Consider the following 22,605-nt stretch of genomic DNA (forward strand, 5'->3'; position numbering starts at 1 on the left):
GCAGGGTCTTTCTTTCCTCACTGCTACCTCCAGGAACTTAGTGAGTTCTGAGCCTGAGAGTTGAGTGAGTTTGTTGGTTATCAAGCCTCGGGTGCCGGCTGGACTCAACTGGGGGACCCTTTCAGCAGACCAGTGCATGGATGCAACTCGATGTCCCCGCCCCAGGGGGTGGGGCCAGGCTGTTCATGTGTAGGTGCTGAAAGGTCTGCATTCTGGGATGCATCCCTTCCTTAACTCTAGGCAAAACCAGGCCTGGGTCACCCCAGGCCTGGTCATCATGTGGGTTTGGTTTTCTCCCCTCTTCTCTCCCCTGCTTTTTTTAAAAAATCTTTCCCAGGAGATTTTAAAGTGCAGCCAGATAGAGAAGCACTGCTAGCTTAGTCCTCCAAAACAAAGGGTCTGCCCACATTTTAAATGCTCCATTCCCTGGTAGGGCTCAGGGCTCAGCTTAGTGTAATTCTCAGTACACACAGAGAAGGTTTTCCCAAAGCTATTGGCTTCCTGGAGGTCACTTAAATATATGTTGAAAAAAATATATGTTAAATATAAGTTGAAGAGAAATCTGATAGCTGTACAAATAAAACAAAATTTACTTTGTCAGTAAGAAAATATCGATCATGCTGAAAAGCATTTGGAGGAAGAAAATGAAAAAACATGGGTTAGAATACAGATTATGGTATATCCACACAAGGAATGCACTAATCATACATGTAATAACATGGAAGGCTCTCCAAACCAATGTGTGAAATGAAAGGAGACACAAACGGCTGCAATGCCAAACCTGAAATTTAAAAAACTGACCTGCTGTATACATAGCAGGCATTTTTCCCACCCTGAGTAATGAGTACTGATTTCTAGACAGGGGCTGCTGTACTTGGCCGAGTAAGGACCTTTCTTATGCGATGGAATATTATCCAACCTTTAAAAAGAAAGAAATCCTGTCACTTGCAACAATATGGATGAACCTAGGGGGTGATACACCAAATGAAATGAGTTAGACAGAAAGACAAATACTCTATCATCTCACTTCTATGTGGAGTCTGAAAAAAAGATGGACTTATAGAAACAGAGAGTATAAAAGTGGCTGCCAGAAGCTGGAGTGGGGGGTGGAGGGGGATAAAGAGAGGTTGGTAAAAGGCTATAAACTTCCAGCTATAAGATGTAACATGGGGATCTACAGCTGATAACAGTGTCTGTGTCTGTAGTCTACAGACACAGCTGATAACACTGTCTTGTATAATTGAAATTTGCTAATTGTAGAACTTAAATGTTCTCTCACGCAGACACAAAAAGGTAAATAAATAGGGGTGATCAACGTGTTCATTAACCCTTGGGAGCTATCAAATCATGATAATGTAGACTTTAAATATCTTATAATTTTATTTGTGGGGAAAAAGGGAAAAGAGAAGGAACTTCTAGAGGCTTCCTAGAGTTTGAGGCTGGTGAGCATGTAAGTCCCTCTCCTGGGATGACACCTCACCTGTTCTGATCTAGAGAGAGAGCTTGTGGCTCCCTACACAATTTGGGGGTGGGCCCTTCAGGTGACAGGCGGCAGTGTGGTGAAGTGGATCCAGCTGGGATAATTCACAGCCCTAATTGTGTCACAAATGAATCACATGTCTTATAAGACTCAGGTGAGGCCTCCCCATCCGTTAACTGGGAACCACCTACTTTGAGTTGGTATAAACTTACCAACTCCTGTTCTAGGCCATGTCCCACCTGGAAGAAATGGAGAACCACCAGTCCTCTAGGCAGTGAGCCAGGCTTTTATTGGAGATGCCACAATGCAGGGCCAGCTGCTTCCCTGAAGCCCCCGGCCCATGAGGGAACCACGGGAAAACATCTCAGCAGTCCGCACAGCACAGAGCTGTGTGCAGTCCCGGGAGCGGGAGAAACCCAGCCAACAAACGGGCAGGTCCCCACTCTGAGGGTCAGTAGGCAAAAACGAAACCGGATAGCCCGAAGGGAGTGGGTGAGGGAAGAGACGGTGGGCCCACCCTGCAAGCCCAGGAGGCACACGCCAAAGTCGCCCAGAGAGACGACAACAGAGGCTGAGGCCGCTCTGGGGAGGCCCAAGACAGCAACAGGTGAGGAGCTTTCTGGAAAGTTCCTGAGGAGAGGAGGAGCAGGATGCGAAGGGACAAGACAGATCAGTCAGTCTGTTGTGAGGCTTTTGGGCTGATCCAGGGACATGGAAGGGAAAGACAGGGAAGTGGAGGGTGACAGAGAACAGCAAGGGAGAGGAGAAGCTGTGGTCCTTTTCTGCCCCCGCAGGCCGGGGCTGGCTCCCGTGACCACAGTCTCAGGGACCTACGAGAAAGCAGGGAGAGCCGCAGCGTACGGGAGCATTCCAGCTCCAAGCCTTCAATCGCACCAGGTTCCAAGGCCCCGAGCCCTAGTTCTGCTCGGCAAGAGGAGGCTCCCTGAAAGAAGGCGGGCTGGGCTGTCCTCATTGTGACCAAGGGGGTCTCACACCTGCCGGACCTCACCTTGTTCTTGGCAAGCACGTTGGCTCCAGCTTTAACGAGCAGCTTGGCCGACTGGCTGAAACCGTGCCAGGATGCTTCATGTAGGGCTGTGTTCCCGTCCTGGGGGGCACACAGGAGAGAAAGCCCTGTCACCCAAGCCTGATCCGTCTGCTCACCGTCAGCACAGCGCAGGTTATTTTAAGGCCCACCCAGGGGTCTCTCTTGGCTGGGGTTTCTCACCTAAACCACAGAACCCAAGGAGTGATCTGAGTGGCCAGTTTCTTCATTCTCCCAGAAATGGTACCTAACAAGTACCACTCCAGACGCACTCGAGCGTTATGATGCACAGTGGATGACTTACGGCATTAGGGCTTAAGTCTCTGGGAAGTGGGGTGGTGAGAAGGACTCCCACAAACGGCTCTTGCAGAACAGAAAGCTGCATTGGGAGGCGTGGCGTCCCTCCCCCACCCACCTACACCGCCCCAGGGGCTGCCCCGCTCCACTCCTGGCCCCAGAGAGAACCCTGCAAAGATCAGGCAGATGGAGAGTCCAGCTTCAGAAGCTCCAGGGGCCTATGGGCGGACAAGTGGATTCTACAGCTCTTTTTTCTTTCTCCAAATCTGATCTCAAAGTTTAATCCAGAAGCCTCAGGGCCCCAAACAAATGAGCAGGCACTGAGAACAGTGATTTGTAAATACAGTTTAAAAAAAAAAAAAGGCAGTGATCTGTAAATATGGTAAACAGGTATCCTCCATAGGTGACTTTTAAATAAAAATCAACTAATTCCACAGATCTTGTGTTTGCTTAACTTACTATTAAAAAAAGAAACATCAAGTGCAATGAATTGAGTGGGGTGGGACCTGGAGGTAGGGTGAGGGAAAGGGAAGCACAGAGAAGAGATAGCAATGCCCTCCCAGCTGTTTCAGGCCATTTTTTTTTTTTTTTAAAGAATCACAGTCTGGGGGCTTCCACTCAGACTCTCTGGATGTGGAGTCCCCCCATCCAGGCCTCCACAGCTCATTACCTCCGGACTTTTCTTCTTCACCGTTTATATTTCTGTGGTTTTTCACTGCTGCCGCAGAAAAGAGGGAAGGGCTTTTGTAAATGTTGTTTGCTGGGAGATCAGATACTCTTTCAGAGGAACTCCAGGCTGATTTCCTCATGTTGAATCATAAGCGATAAGACTCAGGAATGACAATGTCTCAAGCAATAGGAAATCCCCAGAGCGCGTTTTCAGGCTGATGTGTGTCCCCCTTCCCTGCTCACCTTGTCCTGTCGGTCCAGAGCACAGCCCTCCTGGATGAGCGCCGCAATGACCTCGGTGTTCCCCACCACCGTGGCTCGGTGCAAGGCGGTCTGGTCCCCCTGCAGGCGGTGGGAAGGCAAGGACGGTGGTCAGCACTCTCCAGCCCCCCACCACTTGCTCCCCTGCTTCACCGTTCAGTCACCGAGGGCCAGCTGGGCTCAGTGATCCAGTCAACAGACAGTGCATGCCGGGAAGGACTATGTTCACAAACTCAGTGGTAACCCTGAGCCAACCGTAGAGCAACCCTGGGCCACAGAGCTGACCTCTGGATGAGGGTCAGGCTCTTACCCGCCACCCCAGGGGATGGCAACGGAACTGTCACAACTGTGACAAGTGGGTCTGAAAGCCAGACTGTGGGCTGCGCAAGGTAACCAGCAATGCCTGGAATCTTTACTCCCTCTGAGTCCTCTCATTCCCCAGCGTCAGAGGACTCTCTAGCCTACTCTGTTACTCAGCAGCACTCAGGACCCGAGCGTGGGTGGAACTCCTTGACTGACTGGCCCTGGCCTAGAACAATGCAGGGGGATACGCCAGGACATCTGAGGAAGGACTCAGGGAGTCAGGCTGTCACCGCACATCTCTAAGGCTCTTCCAGCATCCCATGACAGCAGCTTCTCTGTTAGGGCTGCATCTGACCCCTTTCTCTGTGATCAGATTCCTGGGATGGCCGGCCTTCTCTTTCTCAGTCAGGGTGCCAAGGGAAGCTGACTCCCTCTAATTGCAGTTGAGAAGACTAATATCCTAGAGGTAAGACAGTTAACTAGGTAGCTAGAAATAGTCCAGAAGTCTCCGAGAACACACGTTATCTCTGACAGGCACTCAGGAAATCAAGTTCAGCCTGGGGTATAAGCTTGAATGGGGAGATGGGTGAATGGTGTGCAAAGTTCCTGGTGGGACGGAAGGGGAGCAGGTCAAGGGGGTCAGGAGATGTGTGCTGTGGAAGCCTTGGGGGACACCTGTCACCCCGCTAGACTTCAAGTTCTTCCTCTGTGAAAGGAGGCAAGGTCCCTCCCTTCCCTTCTTGGGGTCTATGATCTGGGTGGCAAGAGTGTTGCATGAACAATTTTCTGGTGGAACCTAGGAGGGGCAGAGGACATGCCCCAGGGTACTCCTGCTTCTTAGCCCAAGAGAGGAAAGACCAACTAGAACATGGAGAACACGCAGGCTTTTTAAAGAGGGCTGCACTGCTACCTATAAATAGCCTTCATCAAATACTGATTCTACTTATATCCCTGGGATCTGTAACAAATGACAATGCACTTTAAAAGCACTTAATCTGAAAAAAAGTTCTGGAGAGAGACCGTGGTGATGTTTGCATAACAATGCGAATGTACTTAATGCCAAAGAACTGTGCCCTTAAAAATGGTTAAAGTGGTCGATTTTATGTTATGTGTAGTTCATCACAATAAAAAGCACTTCAGCTCAGTTCAGTCGCTCAGTCATGTCCGACTCTTTGCGACCCCATGAATCGCAGCACGCCAGGCCTCCCTGTCCATCACCAACTCCTGGAGTTCACTCAGACTCATGTCCATCGAGTCAGTGATGACATCCAGCCATCTCATCCTCTGTTGTCCCCTTCTCCTCCTGCCCCCAATCCCTCCCAGCATCACAGTCTTTTCCAATGAGTCAACTCTTTGCATGAGGTGGCCAAAGTACTGGAATTTCAGCTTTAGCATCATTCCTTCCAAAGAAATCCCAGGGCTGATCTCTTTCAGAATGGACTGGGTGGATCTCCTTGCAGTCCAAGGGACTCTCAAGAGTCTTCTCCAACACCACAGTTCAAAAGCATCAATTCTTTGGCGCTCAGCTTTCTTCACAGTCCAACTCTCACATCCATACTCCTACTTAAAAACCAAATTCACATTCTTAAAACTTAAAAATACTCCCTTTAAAAATTCATGAGGGGAAATAATATTTATTTTCCTCTTTAAACTTTTTCTTTCCAATTTTTTACATATATAATTTCTAGCATCAAAAAACAGCTATTTATTAAATGTCTAAGCTGTACTGATATACCAGAAACGGGATGGGACTGTCCATGTCTCAGAGGCTTTTCTTTCTCTTCATTCTGTAGAATCTAAGAGATTTCTTCCTGGTTGGGTCAGGAGGGTAGATGTAATCATTACCATGATTCCATCCACTGTCTGTGCCTTCCGTCATCAACCCTCCCCTCAGCATCCTATGCTATGATTCCCGTTACAAAGTAGGTTTAGCCTTGCTTTTCTTCTCACTCACCTTTCCAAGACCACTTACTCAAAGAGCACCCTTTCTATGTGCCATGTCATCAAAAGAATACGGGCACTGGATCGGTGGTTACAGGAGGTCGGCAAAGCCATTACACATCCTCTTCAAACAACTTAGGAAGTGTTTCCAGATGAGGTGTACTTAAGGCCCAAACAAATAATCATGAAAAACTGCCCAGTCTCAATTTTTTTAAGAAATTACTTAATCTGGGGGGCAGTGCCGAGTCTTTGCTGCTGCGAGGGCTCTCCTCTAGTTGTGGCGTGCAGGCGTCAGTAGCTGCAACGCCCAGGCTGCAGGGCACAGGCCAATAGTAGCGGCACCCAGGCTTATTTGCTCCATGGCTTGTGGGATCTTCCTGGACCAGGGATCGAATCTGTGTCTCCCGTACTGGCAGGTGGATTCTTTACCACTGAGCCACTGGGAAAGCCCCAGTCTCAATTTTTGAAAACTTCTGTAAGAATCTTCAAGACGGCGTGTTTCCCTATCAGCGTCATGATGGGTTTTCCCAAAATGGACCTCAAATGTAATTTACTGTTACTGACCTGATGAGAAAGGAGGTGCCCTGTTCTCAGCCACAAGAGTGAGGCTGCAGCCCCCTTCTTCGGAGTAAGCATCGACTTGGTCAGATTTCTAGTTGTTGGAGGCCTTTAACCATTTCTACACACTGCGGGCACACGAACCTGCCCTCCTGGGCCCAATTAGAACACCCCTTTTACGTAACCAAAGGTAACCATTTTGCTGTGCCTAAAGTGTGGGTCCTGTCGGGGGCCTGGCTTCAGAGCAAATGTTTTACTGTGCTTCATGGGCTGCCACTAAATCGTGAGCTGAGGCAACTTTGGAGCCAGAACACCACCGTAATTTATTACTTGCTTTTAGCATGAATCTCCTGAACTTGCTTCTGTGGGGATAACTTTCCTTTGTGAAACTCTAACTCAACATAGGAAGTTTAATCTCAATTCTAGTTCAGCCCTTAAAAGTAGATTTCCGATGGATGAACAGGACTCGGGAGACCTGGCGGCCCGGGTGAGGCTGTGGCGGGAGCCCCGTGGTCCTCGTGCACCTGGCACAGGTGTCTCTGGAGGGTCCCTTCTCCCGGGCCTGCCCATCTCCAGGACACAGCTGCCCCTCGGTCTTCACGCTTCTTGTTCAGAGATGCGCCCAGAGCCAGGGTCCTTGCCTCATCAGTCGGATATACAGGACAGTGAAGGCCAGAGCCAGCCATTCCCCACCCTGCATGGCCCTCAAGAGGGACCGTGAGCTCGGCTCACATGAGGTGGGGTGGTTCTGGGTTTCTGTGGCACATAAAAACCAGCCACCCTGAGACACGAATCCGTAAGTCAAGGGCCACGTCGGGGAAGACCTGCTCTTCCCCAGAATATGACATAAATGAACAGCTAAGACCCTTTACTGCAACAGGGTCAATGGCCTGCGAATCAATTCTTCCTCCTATAAAACTAACACTTCCTTTGAAAATAAAAGTATTATTTCAAAAGTATACTTTCTACACAACCGAAAGAGATTCACAGACCTAGAGAATGAACTTGTGGTTGCCAGCGGGGGAAGGATGGGAGGAAGGGATAGTTAGGGAGTTGAGATGGACATGTACACACTGCTATATTTTAAATGGATAACCAACAAGGACCTACTGTATAGCACAGGGAATCAGCTCAATGTCATGTGGCCGCCTGGATGGGAGGGGAGTTTGGGGGAGAATGGATACATGTATATGGGTGGCTGAGTCCCTTCACTCTTCACCTGAAACTATCACAACATTGTTAATTGGCTAAACACCAGTACAAAATAAAAAGTTAAAAAATAAAAGGAAGGAAGTATACTTTTCAAATACTGAAACAAAATGTGCCTCTATACATACTTATTAACAGAGCTAAGCAGCAACTTAGATATAATCTTTATTTCTCTATGATTTAAAGATCAACCATGAAATTCTGAAACTTTGGAGGAGAAAAAAAAAAAAGCTGGGAGAAGTTTGGCACCTTCAACAGCATTTACTCATTATCTATTCAGTGAATATTTACTGACTCTCTACTACACTCTTGGAGAAGGCAATGGCACCCCAGTCTAGTACTCTTGCCTGGAAAGTCCCATGGACGGAGGAGCCTGGTAGGCTGCAGTCCATGGGGTCGCTAAGAGTCGGACACGACTGAGCAAATTCACTGTCACTTTTCACTTTCATGCACTGGAGAAGGAAATGGCAACCCACTCCAGTGTTCTTGCCTGGAGAATCCCAGGGACAGGGGAGCCTGGTTGGGTGCCGTCTATGGAGTCGCAGAGAGTCAAACACAACTGAAGTGACTTAGCAGCAGCAGCAGCTACTATACTCCAAGCACTGTGGCATCTAATTCTCTCATTTTATTGATTAAAAAGTCAAGGTCCCGTGCAGTTCAGTGCCTAGCTTAGAATAAACCAGCTTATTCAGGGTAGCACAGTTGGGACAGGGGCCTCCTAAGTGGCACTAGTGGTAAAGAACCCATCTGCCAAGGCAGGAGATATAAGAAATGCAGGTTCGATCCCTGGGTTGGGAAGGACCCCTGGAGAAGGGAATGGCAACCCATTCCAGTATTCTTGCTTGGAGAATCCCATGGACAGACGAGCCTGGTGGGCTACAGTCCATAGGGTCGCAAAGGGTTGGACATGACTTAACACAAATGTACCCACAGTTGGGGCAGAATTCAAATTGTCAAGGCTTTTTGCACTTGCCCCATGCTGTTTATAACCTGTGAAGTCAATTAACCTTAAACAGGTCTTTAAAACAATTAGGTGCTTCTGGAGGATGGGGCTGCCTGTTTATGGCACCATCAAGCTAAGTACTTTAGCCCAATGCCTTGGCAAGTATAGCACCTGAGAAGTATTTCTTGAATGATTAACTACAAAGAAGCAGAAGAAAAACGCTGAAGCTGGAACTTGAAGACCCAGCAAACTTGTAGTCTGGCACTTTGATTTGGAACATGCACATCATGTTCCAGAGTGACTGCAAAGGGACTTGTCTGCAAAGTGCATGAACTGCCAGCTCTCTGTTTTTCTAGGACATCAGTGTTTCTTACGTAGAGATTTTTAAAGGTTTGCAACCACTGAGGTCTAAAACTTGGTTCTGAAATATGTGTTTTCTCCTACATGGTGAAAAAGAGTGAGCACAGTGTGGGCAGATTCCAAAGCCAAGCTAATAGAAGAAACCCCCGTCATGCAAGGGTGGCCCCTGCCCCTCTTCAGGAGGAATCCCTCCCAGGTGGCACAGGCAGCCATACTGCAAGGAAGCTCAAGACAGGGGAGGTGCACGAAACAATTGCTGACCTCTTTTTCTCTCTCTGATCTTCTGGGGTTCTTCCTAGCCTGTCTTCTCTGGTTTTTCTTATTTTTCTCTTCCTTCGTGCCTTTTCCCGTGGCCACGGGGTCCTGGACTATTTCTGAGGTGGGGGCTGCGTGATTGCTCATCGACTAATCAGAGATGGCTTTAGTGCTCCAATGAGCGTTGACAGGGTTGGCAGGAAGCAAGAGGGAATTTGCTCCTGGAGTTCCATATTCTAGAGAACTGGTTTCCACAGGTTCAAATTCATAATAATCCCACTCCAGGGCACTGGAGGTCATTCTTCAACTAATTCTCAGTCTTTACCATGATACAAAGCACAGTATCTGTAGAACATGAAGTTAGGAGTAAATTCTTCAAAATATTCTCTATTGTTACCCATCACCAAGACAGGTAACTTCAGAAATTTTTTTTTCCAATACTTAATCTCCCAGCTTCTTTACTTTATTTTTTGCTCGTGCCTCACGGCTTGCAGGATCTTAGTTCCCTGATCAGAGACTGAACCTGGGCCATGGCATGAAAGCACTGAGTCCTAACCACTGGACCACCAGGGGATTCCCATTCCCAGCTTCTTTAAAGACCACCCATAGGGAGTTTTCACCCTCGAATTCCTGCATGGATTTCAAAGGCTGATCAGCAAGCAGAGTAAATATATAGAAGACACACATGAACCATATTCTGACAAACGCATTACTTCAGAACTAGTGAGAGTCAAGACACCTCCACTTCCAGCTGTTTTTACACCATTTCGTTGTTGTGTGTGCATTTTTGTTTTGTTTTAAACTGAGAGAAACAATATATGCAAGGGAAAGATGCAAAATATATTAATAATTTCAATAAATAAAGAGTACCCCTCTAACGGTAGAGCTGGCTTTCCTTCTGCTGACATGTACCCCTTTGGCTACCCTGTTAGAACTCCTGACTAGTTTACTTCTATCTTGTCTGATATAAACAGCAGTAGTTCTGGAAAGTCTGCTTGGCTCTTGCTGTAGGAGAACACGTGATACCTGGAGCTCAGGACCTGAGGCAGGAGTGCTGGGTCGCAGTGGGTTAGCAGCCTGGTATTACTGCAGCCTTGCCACCAAGGCAGCAAGGGCTTTAATTATGCAGAGAAGAGCAGATGCTGCCCAACATATTTGCACCAACAATTCAATGCCCTGCCTTTCCTGTGGTCAGAATCTCTTCCCTCTGCCTGTATTTTTGCTCCTATCATGTAAGGATAAGATATAATCAGGTATGTTATGATGGCACAGTGCTGGGAAAGAAAACAGTGTATTGTGACCTGGGGTAGAAATCAACAGCTTAAAGCTAGATCAGCATCTTTTGAAAATACATCCTTGATGACTCAACAGGTTCCAAATATAACCAGAAATTTCTGAATGACACTGACAGCCTTCTGCCCATGGATATGACACACTTAGTTATTGCTTTGTGAATGCTGTCCTTCTCAACTTGTGTGTTTGCCAAGTTTTCAGACATTACACAGGGACGCAAGACTAGAAGCACTTTGGTGACCCACACTCTGGCCCAACAGAGGGTCTGAACTTTGATAACATTTGGTAAGCACAGTGATTACAGGTGAATCTGAAAGGGGTTTATGAGTACAAAGTCTCCAAGAGTCTATGTTCCTCACAAAAGTTCTTACCTCTTCGAGTTCTACTGTACAAATCACAGTCAGAGTTAGAAACTTTTCAAAAAGAGTTTCCAATCAGATTATCATTAGGACATTTTCCTATAGCCCACTGGAGAGCAATTTACATAATCTTTCCCACATCCCCTTCTTAGAGAATCTAGCCTGCCCAAAAACCCAATAGGGATACCCCCTGCACTACATGATTCCATGCCAGCCACTGCTGATTTACTCAGGACTGGATTTCTGAACCCAAAAGAGCCAAGCAGAATCTCCTTCCAGATAATCGGACTAAAGAAACTCAGAGAATGACTCTCAATCATGGCAGAGCACCAGAGTGAATCTTTCTGGAGGCATTTTCTCAGATTACAGAAGATCAATGTTCTGGTTTTTTTCTTTAAATAGGTCCTTTTAAACTAAATGTATACTAAGAGAAATCAAGGCAAGAAAAGACAAAAATTTAAGTTTTTGAGCTTCATCTTTTTCTCTAGTGGTAAGTTTGATCAATGACACATTTCCAGCAAGACTTGCCCAAATCTGTGTGCATGCATGCGTGCGTGCGTGCGTAGCGTGCTCCTTCATACCGAGACAAGGAAACAGGCAAAACACCCTTCAAGGCCCTACACTTGAATAATAATAGATAGGAAATAATAATGCTCGATAGGAACTACGATGGGAAAACCAAACCACACTTGCTACTGAGAATGGGCCCCAGAGCAGGGCTTCAAGAGGAAGTTCGTCCCACCAAGGTGGAGCTAAAAACTGCTGGAGAGCAGCAACTACTGTCCCTCCCCCACCTCACAGCTAGTTACACATTGTGGTATTCTATGCAGACAAGCCCGGTTGACAGCCACCCCTCAACAGAATGATAGCTTCTACTCACATCATCCTGGACATCGAGGTCACAGCCAGCCTTCAGCAAGATCTGGACCACAGAAAGATGGCCCTTATTGGCAGCAAGATGCAGGGGCGTCCGGCCATGCTGTTAACGCAGAGCAAACACTGATTTCAGAACAAGGTATCACAAGAGCAAGGTTTGCACAGCGGTGTTCCTCCCCCGCCTTCAGTTTGGCAAGTGATGCTTAGATTGACTCAGAATTCAAGTTTGTCTCAAGTAACCTTGGCTATTGGCATTATGAGCTATGAACAAAATATGTTCAAAATGTGAAGATTTCCTTTAGTGCATAATTTCTACCCCTATTCATCCAACAGACAAGCAGAAGGGTGAGGGTTTTCACATCTTCTCCGATTTCCCCACTGGTGTGACAGGGTTGGTGACGTGGCCACAGCGTATCTGATGGGGTATGAGACGAAAGAGCAGCAAAGTGTCAAGCTACTTAGCCCCAGAGATGTCTGGCTAGTAATTCCTCAAAACCGAAACTGCTGGACAAACCATTAGATTCTCTCCTTTGTAAAACAAATTTAAAAAATTTTAAATTACAAAGTACTTCAACCATTCAAAAATATGAATAATATTTGAAAATGCACTTACCCACCATTAACTTTAAGAGAAAAGTAAAGAAACCAGACCCGGGTTCGATCCCTGGGTTGGGAAGATCCCTTGGAAAAGGAAATGGCAACCCATTTCCGTGTTCTTGCCTGGGAAATGTTACGGACAGAGGAGCCTGGGGGGCTGCAGTCCATGGGGTGGCAAAGAGTCGGATGCAACTGAGCGACTAACACCTTCACTTTCACCAAGCACTTTAATTTTATTTTAAAAAATATTGTCACATTATTCACTCATTCTGTCACTGGTGAGTTCCAGGCTGTTCCCAGTGGGTGACAGAACACACGTGCGTGTACATCTCCTGTGCACCTGAGTGGGGGGGATTCTCAGCCCTGCTGGTGGGTCATAGAGATGACTGTCCCCTGTCAGGGGCTCCTGAGCTATGACACTGAGGCTCACACCCAGAACAGCACTCTTCAGAGTAAGTGAATTCCTATCTGGAAAACTGACCTTGCCAAGCTCCGAATTCTCTAACTTCTAAAGGAGACATTATGCTCCCTTAGCTTTCTCCCTCAGGTTCACTGTGAAGAAATGTTTCCAAACAGCATTTAACAACAGACCCCACCTATACAGAAACACTCCTGGAGGAATAAGGGTTTCATATGGCCTGAGTCCTTTTTTGCATCTCGACAGAGCTTCCCAAAGCCCTTTATTGATATTCTAGAGGATAAACACATGTGTGTTCTCAACAAGGGCCAGTTTGCCATGGGTAACTAGCCTTGCAGGAAAACAGACAGTAGACAATAAAGGATTTTAATTTCAACCTGTGAAATGCAATCAAAGCATTAGAATGATTCTGGAAAGAAAGAGGTCAGAGCTCACATTAAAATTAGAATTCTTAATTAAGAAAAAAGTTTCTCCCAAGAAAACAGGCTATAAAAAGCCTTCATAAAAAGGCAGCATTGGAGATAAGATGAAGCCGTGACCTTCCTCAGCTGGCGATTATGTTCTATGCAGGCTGCTTAACCTTGATTCCTCCGACGAACTGTCCACAGCTGATCAGATGAAGCCAAATAGCCTGGTTCCCCTCGCTGGCCTGGCCCCAGGCTCCTACCATGTGTCCTTGTCCAGGACATCCGATCAGAGACCTTCACAAAGTTTCTGAGGCATTCTGAACAAAGGGAAGCCCATCATGATTATAAGGAGAGAGATGTGTGCGGTGAGGAAGGCTGACAAGACGGCAGGATACAGTGTTTCTGCACATCTGGAGAGTGCAGACCATGACTGGAGGAGCTGCCCTGAGAGGCTGGGAAGGAGGCCACGGGCCGAGGGGTCAATGGGAGTCAGGTCAGGGGAAGCCAGAGGAACATCCTTGTCAGCAACCAGGGATTACTGCGTGGACGCTGAAGCCCAAGGAAGCAAAAGGGTTTGTCCAAGTGAACATGAATAATCAGAAGGGCAGAGAAGGAAACACGGATGCGATTTAAAACCAGATCACGTCTGGAGGGTGCTTTAGAAACTATAGGTGTTAACAGAATGGCCCTGGACTAGAGGTACCTCCCTCATCCAAGGTCAGCAGAGTGCCCTCTCCAAAAAAGGAAAGGCCAGAGGCACTGGAGCTCAACGAGCATGGTTCAAATCCCAACTCTGACTAGTAACACCTGGTTGATTTTGTGTTGGCCACTCTCCTAAGCCCGTTTACTCATCTGAAATAGGAGCAGTCTCCACTAACCATTGAGATAGGATAAGTGAGGCAACACCCAGCATCCATCACGGTTTCCTTCCCTCTGTCTCAGCCCTCACCCCCAAAGACCCCCAACTGCTGCCCTTCCTCCTCGACACCCCCACACCTTTGCCTTGGGGAGATCTTATCAATGGCACAGACAAGAGCTGGATCTCAGGTGCCCCAGGTAACCAAGTGGGCCCTCGCTGGAGGGTTGAGCTTCCCACCAGCTGGATCTCATCCACGGCCATTTTTGAAATAGAGTCAAAGGTCTCCAGTCTCCACGTCTCTCGGGGAGGACCTTCTTTACTGGGAACACCCTTCTCCTGTTCTCCAAGAAGAAATGGCCCCCGCTGCCTTCTCCAGGCCCACAGCACTTCAGCTCCCTCCAGGAAACCACCAATCCTGTTCTGACTAAACTTCCAACTAGGCCGTGATCTCCCCGTGGGCAGAACTGCACCACAACGAGAAGCCTGTGCACTGCAACTCGCGAGAAGCCCCTGCTCACACAACTAGAGAAAGCCTGTGTGCCGCAATGAAGAAAAAATAAAATAAAAACAGACAAGGACTTCACTAAAAATCTGGAACATAAGAGCAAATCATTCACGATTCTCCCACCCCATACACTCACTTGTCACTTTTATCCTTACTTTTCCACTGCATCTTTTCTGTTGGTGCTTTTGCAGTTACACTCACAGGTCACATGAAACTAGCTTGCTTGTGCGTTAATATTATGCCTTAAACCAGTGGTCTGCAAACTTCATAGGGCAGCAGAGGCTTGTTAAAGACAGCTATCTGGGCCCCATTAAACGGTTTCTGATTTTGTAGGTCTGGGGTGGAGACGGACAATTTGTATTTCTAACAAGCTCCTGTAACTAAAGAGCCTCTTGACGAGGGTGAAAGAGGAGAGTGAAAAAGCTAGCTTAAAACTCAACGTTCAGAAAAAGATGATCATGGCATCCGGTCCCATCACTTCATGGCAAATAGATGGGGAAAAAGTGGAAACAGTGGCAGATTTTATTTTCTTGGGTTCCAAAATCACTGCAGATGGTGATTGCAGCCATGAAATTAAAAGACACTTGCTCCTTGGAAGGAAAGCTGTGGCCAGCCTAGACAGCATATTAAAAAGCAGACATGACTTTGCCGACAAAGGTCCGTCTAGTCAAAGCTATAGTTTTTTTAGTAGTCATGTATCGATGTTAGAACTGGACCATAAAGAAGGATGAAAGTGAAAAAGTCAAAGTGTTAGTCGCTCGGTCCTATCTGACTCTTTTGCGACTCCATGGACAGTAGCCCCCCAGGCCCCTCTATTCATGGGATTCTCCAGGCAAGAATACTGGAGTGGGTTGCCATTCCCTTCTCCAGGGGATCTTCCTGACCCAGGGACTGAACGTGGGTCTCGTGCATTGCACGCTGATTCTTTACCATATGAGCCACCAAAAGAAGTTTGAGCACCAAAGAACTGATGCTTTTGAACTGTGGTGCTGGAGAAGACTCTTGAGACAGCAAGGATGTCAAACCAGTCAATCCAAAGGGAAATCAACCCTCAATATTCACTGGAAGATCTGACGCTGAAGATGAAGCTCCAATACTTTGGCTACCTGATGCAAAGAGCTGACTCACTGGAAAAAGACCCTGATGCTGGGAAAGATTGAGGGCAGGAGGAGAAGTGGGTGACAGAGGATGAGATGGTTGGATGGCATCACTGAATCAATGGGCATGAGTTTGAGCAAACGCCGGGAGATAGTGAAGGACAGGGAAGCAGTCCACGGGGTCACAACGAGTTGGACACAACTCAGTAACTGAACAACAAACAAGAAGCAGATGCTGCTAGTATTAGGACCACATGTTTTGAGCTATAACATAAATGATGGGTTTTCAACACTGTTGCACCATAGATTCACCTGAAAATATTTTTAAAATCTCAAATTTTACCTCCAGACTACATCGAGCTAGGGTGGGGTCTCGGCGTGGATGTTTTTGAAGTTCCCTGTGACAAATGTGCACTTGGAGGTTATAAATCTCTCTGTGAAGGCTTTAGCTGTGCAGGTTCTCCAACCTGCCCTGGGGTCAGGACCGGCCATCTGAGACCAGTGGGGTAGGGGCTTGCAGGACCCTGCAAGGCAGCACATCTCTCTCATCCAACCAGCGAAGGGCAGAGGCTTGGAGCCACTCGCGTTCAGGGAAGTGAACAGCAAAGAGCCTAGTAGACGTTGCCAGGCAACAACCACAGAAAAAGTGGCCTTACTGTCAACAACTCGGGTCCGGGTGCTGCTTTGTTCTGGCAGATTGAGCCCTGTGGGTCCCGATTTCTAGCAGAATTGCTGCACAGGAACATCAGAGTGACTCGCGATCCAGCGGGTGACCCATAAATTATACTCACAGGTATAAAAAGCGCTCTGAACAAAAAGTTTCTGCTACTCATTTGGAAGAGCCTAACTCCCAGCTAGACGTGGGAGAGCTATTTTACACAGCTAGTGGGGAGCTGCTAGAGAGCACAGGGAGCTCAGCTTGGTGTTTCGTGACGACCTCGAGGCAGGGGGTGGGGTGGGAGGGAGGTCCAAGAGGGAGGGGATGTATATATACATGTGGCTGGTTCACTTCATTGTACAGCAGAAACTAACACAACATGCAGGCTAAGTAGCTTCAGTCATGTCTGACTTTTTTCAACCCCATGGTTCCTATGTCCATGGAATTCTCCAGGCAAGAATACTGGAGTGGATTGCCATGCACTCTTCAGGGGAACTTCTACACCCAGGGATCAAACCTGCATCTCTTATGTCTCCTGCACTGTCAGCTACCTGGAAAGCTTTAACTAATACAACATTGTAAAGCAATTATATTCCAGTTTAAAAAATAAATAAAATTAAATTGCAGGGGGAAAAAAGACTCTCTCTTCATACAGACTCCATGGTGCCCGGGAGTGCTGGGTCACACCCTGGTCACTCATTACTCCAGCCAGGACCTGGAGGTTGGTTCACAGCTCCTCTCTCCTGCTTAGGTATAGTTGATCCTCCTTACTAAAGGGCCGGCCTTTCACACAGACAATACTTGTCCCACGAACACCTGCTCTGTGGATGCCTGCCCCATGGATGCTGAGCCCCGACTCCTCAAGGCGGCCACCTGGTCTAAGAGTGGACCCAAGAAGCGAGAAGGAGCTTAGCCATTCTCAGAGCACTTTGTCTTTGTTGAATGATACACTTTTGCTCAAGATCACAACAGACCCATGGGGCAAAGAGAAGCTAAAGTAATTGAGGCTCATGAGCTCGAAGAAATAAAACAGCTGAACCTTCTTAATGGGGGATTGTTACAAGGAGGGCCATTGCAGAGATGTGACCCACATGGGGGGAGACAGTTTGACAAGAAGCATCTAGGTATAACCTAAATCAGTGGAACAATGTCAAAGTGACAACACTTCCTTTCTTCAGAGCCTGAGAAATATAATAGGTCAGAGTCAAGCAGTCTTTTTTGAGGCAAATAAAGTCTGTATTACCTGAAGCTTTAAGGAAGGAATAGAAAATAGGAAAGAGAGAGATGGAGAGCAAGAAAGTGGTAATGTTAGTAAAGTAAGAGTAGCACATATTTTAGAAACAATATAATATTCAGATTGAAAAGAGTCTCTGAGAGTTTAATTTGGATAAAGGTAGTAAGGTTGTAGATGGTCAGTGATTTTCAAGAGCTAAAATGTTACTTGTGGCAGAACAAATAATAGCTAGAATCCTGGCCATCTGGCCTAGCCATTTAGGTTATTTTTTTATTTATTGGATTGTTTTTTAACTGTTTGGGTTTTTTCTGTCCTCCCCCTACCCCTGGTTGCACTGCACAGCATGTGGGATATTAGTTCTCTGACCAGGGATTGAACCTGGGCCCCGTCATTGGGAGCACACAGCCTTAACCACTGGACTACCAGGGAAGTCCCTCACTTAGGTTTTAAATTATAGAAGATTCCCCACCAACTTTCTTAGGTGGCCCCAGGGTCCCCTTATCATAAACAGTATTTCCAGAGCTCCAACTGTTTGGAGTGATGTAGATTTGGATCCAAAACTTCAAAGTCCTTCTCAGGCTTATGATTCAATAAAAACAAAGTTATAAAGACATTCAGGGAGAAAATAGACCAAAAAAAAAAAAAAAATGCCATGAACAAAAAAAAAGTGAGAGAATAAATCTGTTCATTAAAAAACATACAGTTTAAAAAGCCTTCAGAACTTTCTTTCCATTTTGGAAATGTGTTTCATCTACCTGTCTCCTTGGATGAGTGACACATCACATTTTAATCAGACTGTAGGTGACAAGATGCAGCAAGGGAATAAAGTCCTTGGATGACAAAAATCAGGATCCAACATAATGTCAGACTGAAAGGGCAGGCTAATTTTAATAAGACAAAATATAGCAGGGGGACAGAGGTAAGACTCCTGCCCCAGGGATCAACAGTCCAATCGCACATGGGCAGGGATACTGTCCTCTGAAAGAACAGGCCTTCCTTTTATTTTTTCATTAGTTTTAAAAATAATTACTTATCTGGTTGCACTGGGTCTCAGTTGCAGCACATGGAATTTTTACTTGCAGCATGCAGGATGGAACCAGAGTACCCTGCACTGGGAATGTGGAGTCCTAGCCACTGGACCACCAGGGAGTCACTACAGTCTTCCCTTTTAAAACCGTCAGGTTCCTATGCCAAAAAGCTTCATAATGCTTCTCTAAGTCTTACTTTGGGGAGGGACTAATAATCATAAATAATTGGGAGAGATGATTAAAAACGTATGATCAGGAATCAATTATTCAAATAAAATGGCTTAATTAATAAGATTATTCTTTTTGAGGTGATGCACAAACTGCCAGGCTTGGGTTTGTTTCTAAAAAGGTCCACCAGAAGAAGGACCAAAATAATTCAAGCGACTCAATTGGCTGTTAAGAATCCCATTGATTCCTATAGTACATCGGTTTCCTAAGTTAGAAGGTATCAGTTAACGGCCTCCATGCTCCTCACTGGCAGCTACTTAGACTACATTTTCAATGGGCTGACACACTGACAGAGGAAGGCATGGCAGTCCAGTGCCTGAAGAACCACGGCTGGGAGACGAGAACGTTCTCTCTTATTTCCTGGTTTTTATTGGAATCATTGCCTTTTCAGCAATTGTTAATATAACCATATATTTGTTTGTTTTCCTTTTAATCTGTTGGTGTAATGATTTAAGGAACCATCCTGGCATTCCTGGATCAAACTCCACTTGGTCACACAGTGCTATTCTGATATGTGTTGTATTCTATTAAGTAGGACTATTAAGAATTTTTGCTTCTAATTCATACTTGAGATTGCTCAATTGTTCTTATATTATTTCTCTCACTCTCATTTATCTTTACTTGGTTTTGGTATTAAGGTTGCACTGGTTTCATAACATAAAATCCAGCTTTCCATTTTGAGCTATGCTTTACAATACTTTAAATAACATTGGAACTTTTTTTGTTATTGCTGTTGTTAAAATGTAGAACAAGGCTGTGGAACCATTTGACCCTAGCACTTGTCAAAGGTTTAATCACATTTTTAATCTTTTCTATGATAATTCAACTATTTATGTTTTCTGCTGCTTCTTGAGTGAATTTTCTAAAAATTATTATGGTAAAATATACATAATAAAATTTACCGTTTAAACCAGTTTTTTAGTTTTTAATTCAGCGGCATTACGTATACTTACAATGTTGTACAACCATCACCATTATTCAATTCCATAACTTTTAATTATCCCAAACAGAAACTCTGTATGCATTAAACAATAACTCTCCTCTCCCGAAGCCTGCTAACCTCTATCCTACTTTTCTTTTTTTTTTGGCCAAACAGCCAACTTGTGGGATTTTAGTTCCCCCAAAACTAGGGCCCTTGGCAGTGAAAGCACAGAGTCCTAACAACTGGACAACAGGGAATTCCCTCTCTACCCTACTTCTCAACTCTACTAAATCAACTATTCAAGGTGCCTTATACAAGTGGAGTTATACAATATTTGTCCTTTTGTGTCTCTCTTATTTCATTTTGTTGTTCTTCAGTCGATCAATTGTGTCTGCCTCTTTGCAACCCCTTTGGACTGCATCACGCCAGGCTTCCCTGCCCTTCACCATCTCCCAAAGTTTGCTCCAAGTTACATCCATTGAGTTGATGATGCCATTCAACCATTTCATCTTCTGTCATCCCCTTCTCCTGCCTTCAACCTTTCCCAGCATCAGGGTCTTTTCCAATGAGTCAGCTCTTTGCATCAGGTGGCTCAAGTATTGGAGCTTCAGCATCAGTTCTTCCAGTAAATATTCAGGGTTGATGTCCCTTAGGATTGACTGGTTTGATCTCCTTGCTATCCAAGGGTTTCTCAAGAGTCTTCTCCAACACCACAGTTATAAGGCATCAATTCTTCAGCGTTCAGCCTTTTTATTCACCTATCACATCTGCACATGACTACTGGAAAAACAATAGTGTTGACTAGATGGACCTTTATCAGCAAAGTAATGTCTCTGCTTTTTAGTATACTGTCTAGATTTCTCATTGCTTTTCTTCCAAAGAGCAAGTGTCTTTTAATTTCATGGCTTCAGTCACCATCCACAGTGATTTTGGAGTCCAAGAAAATAATGTCTGTCACTGTTTCCATTGTTTCCCCATCTATTTGCCATGAAGTGATGGGACTGGATGCCATGATCTTAGTTATTTTGAATGTTGAGTTTTAAGCCAGCTTTTTCACTCTCACCATCATCAAGAGGCTCTTTAGTTCCTCTTCACTTTCTGCCATGAGGGTGGTGTCATCTGCATGTCTGAGGTTATTGATATTTCTCCCAGCAATCTTGATTCCACCTTGTGCTTTATCCAGACCAGCATTTCCTATGAAGTACTCTGCATATAGGTTAAATAAGCCAGGTGACAATTTATAGCCTTGACATACTCCTTTCCCCAATTTTGAACCAGTCTGTTGTTCCATGTCCAGTTCTAACTGTTGCTTTTTGACCTGCATATAGTTTTCTCAGGAGGCAGATAAAGTGATCTGGTATTCCCATCTCTTGAAGAATTTTCCACAGTTTGTTGAAATCCTCAAAGCCAAAGGCATAGTCAGTGAAGCAGAAACATGTTTTTTTGTGGAATTCTCTAGCTTTTTTATGATCCAATGGATGTTGGCCATTTGGTTTCTGTTTTCTCTGCCTTTTCTAAATTCAGATTGTACATCTGGAAGTTCTCGGTTCATGTACTGTTGAAGACTAGCTTGTGGGATTTTGAGCATTACTTTTGCTAGCATGTGCTGTGCTGTACTTAGTTGCTAAGTAATGTCTGACTCTTTGTGACCCCATGAACTGTAGCCTGCCAGGCTCCTCTGTCTATGGGGATTCTCCAGGCAAGAATCCTGGAGTGGGTTGCCATGCCCTCCTCTAGGGGATCTTCCCAACCGGGAGATTGAACCCAGGTCTCCTGCATTGCAGGCAGATTCTTTACCATCTGAGCCACCATAGAAGCCCAAGAATTCTGGAGTGGGTAGCCTATCCCTTCCCCACGGGATCTTCCCAATCCAGGAATCGAACCGGGATCTCCTGCATCACAGGTGGATTCTTAACCAGCTGAGCTACAAGGGAAGCCCTGCTAGCAGGTGAAATGAGTGCAATTGTGTGGCAGTTTGAATATTCTTTGGCACTGCCCTTCTTTGGGATTCAAATGAAAACTGACCTTTTCTAGTCCTATGGCCAAAACTGTTTTCCAAATTTGTTGGCATATTAAGTGCAGCACTTTAACAACATCATCATTCAGGATTTGAAACAGCTCAACTGGAATTCCATCACCTCCACTAGCTTTGTTTATAGTGATGCTTCCTAAGGCCCACTTGACTTCACACTCAAGGATGTCAGGCTCTAGGTAAGTGATCACACCATCGTGGTTATCCAGGTCATTAAGATCCTTTTTGTCTAGTTCTTCTGTGTATTCTTGCCACCTCTTCTTAATATCTTCTGCTTCTGTTAGGTCCATACTGTTTCTGTCCTTTATTGTGCCCATCTTTTCATGAAATGCTCCCTTGGTACTCTAATTTTCTTGAGGAAATCTCTAGTCTTTCCTATTCTATTATTTTCCTCTATTTCTTTGCATTGTTCACTTTAAAAGGCTTTCTTATGTCTCCTTGCTATTCTCTGCAACTCTGCATTTAGATGGGTATATCTTTCCTTTTCTCCTTTGCCTTTCACTTCACTTATTTCACTTAACAAACGTTTTCAAGGTTCATTCATGTCGTAACATGTATCAAAATTCCATTCCTTTTAAACGTTGTGAAAAGTGTGAAAAATAAACTTTTGGTGTTTAAGTCACTCAGTCTATCATATCATGTTATAGCTGACTAAGACACCTATTGACATGGTAGGATTGCATTGACTGATGTAGAATCAGCCTTGCGTATTTGGAATAAATTTCACTTGTTCATGGTGCATAATTCTTTATACATTGCTCTATTTGATGG

At 45.5% G+C, this 22,605-nt stretch overlaps 1 protein-coding gene across 4 annotated transcripts in view; it reads right to left on the reverse strand.

Moving 5' to 3' along the window:
* ANKRD6 (ankyrin repeat domain 6) overlaps positions 1–22,605 on the reverse strand; it is a 183,426-nt gene that overhangs the window by 24,420 nt on the left and 136,401 nt on the right. For all 4 annotated transcript variants that reach the window (XM_018053146.1, XM_005684682.3, XM_018053148.1 and 1 more), the window contains exons 3-5: positions 11,854–11,952; positions 3,735–3,833; positions 2,490–2,588 (exon numbers count right to left, since the gene is read on the reverse strand). In XM_018053146.1, coding sequence (XP_017908635.1) covers positions 2,490–2,588; positions 3,735–3,833; positions 11,854–11,952 — 297 coding nt within the window. The remainder of the gene's footprint in view (positions 1–2,489; positions 2,589–3,734; positions 3,834–11,853; positions 11,953–22,605) is intronic.

The sequence above is a fragment of the Capra hircus genome, chromosome 9, assembly GCF_001704415.2.
Source record: "Capra hircus breed San Clemente chromosome 9, ASM170441v1, whole genome shotgun sequence".
Classification (NCBI taxonomy): Eukaryota; Metazoa; Chordata; class Mammalia; order Artiodactyla; family Bovidae; genus Capra; species Capra hircus.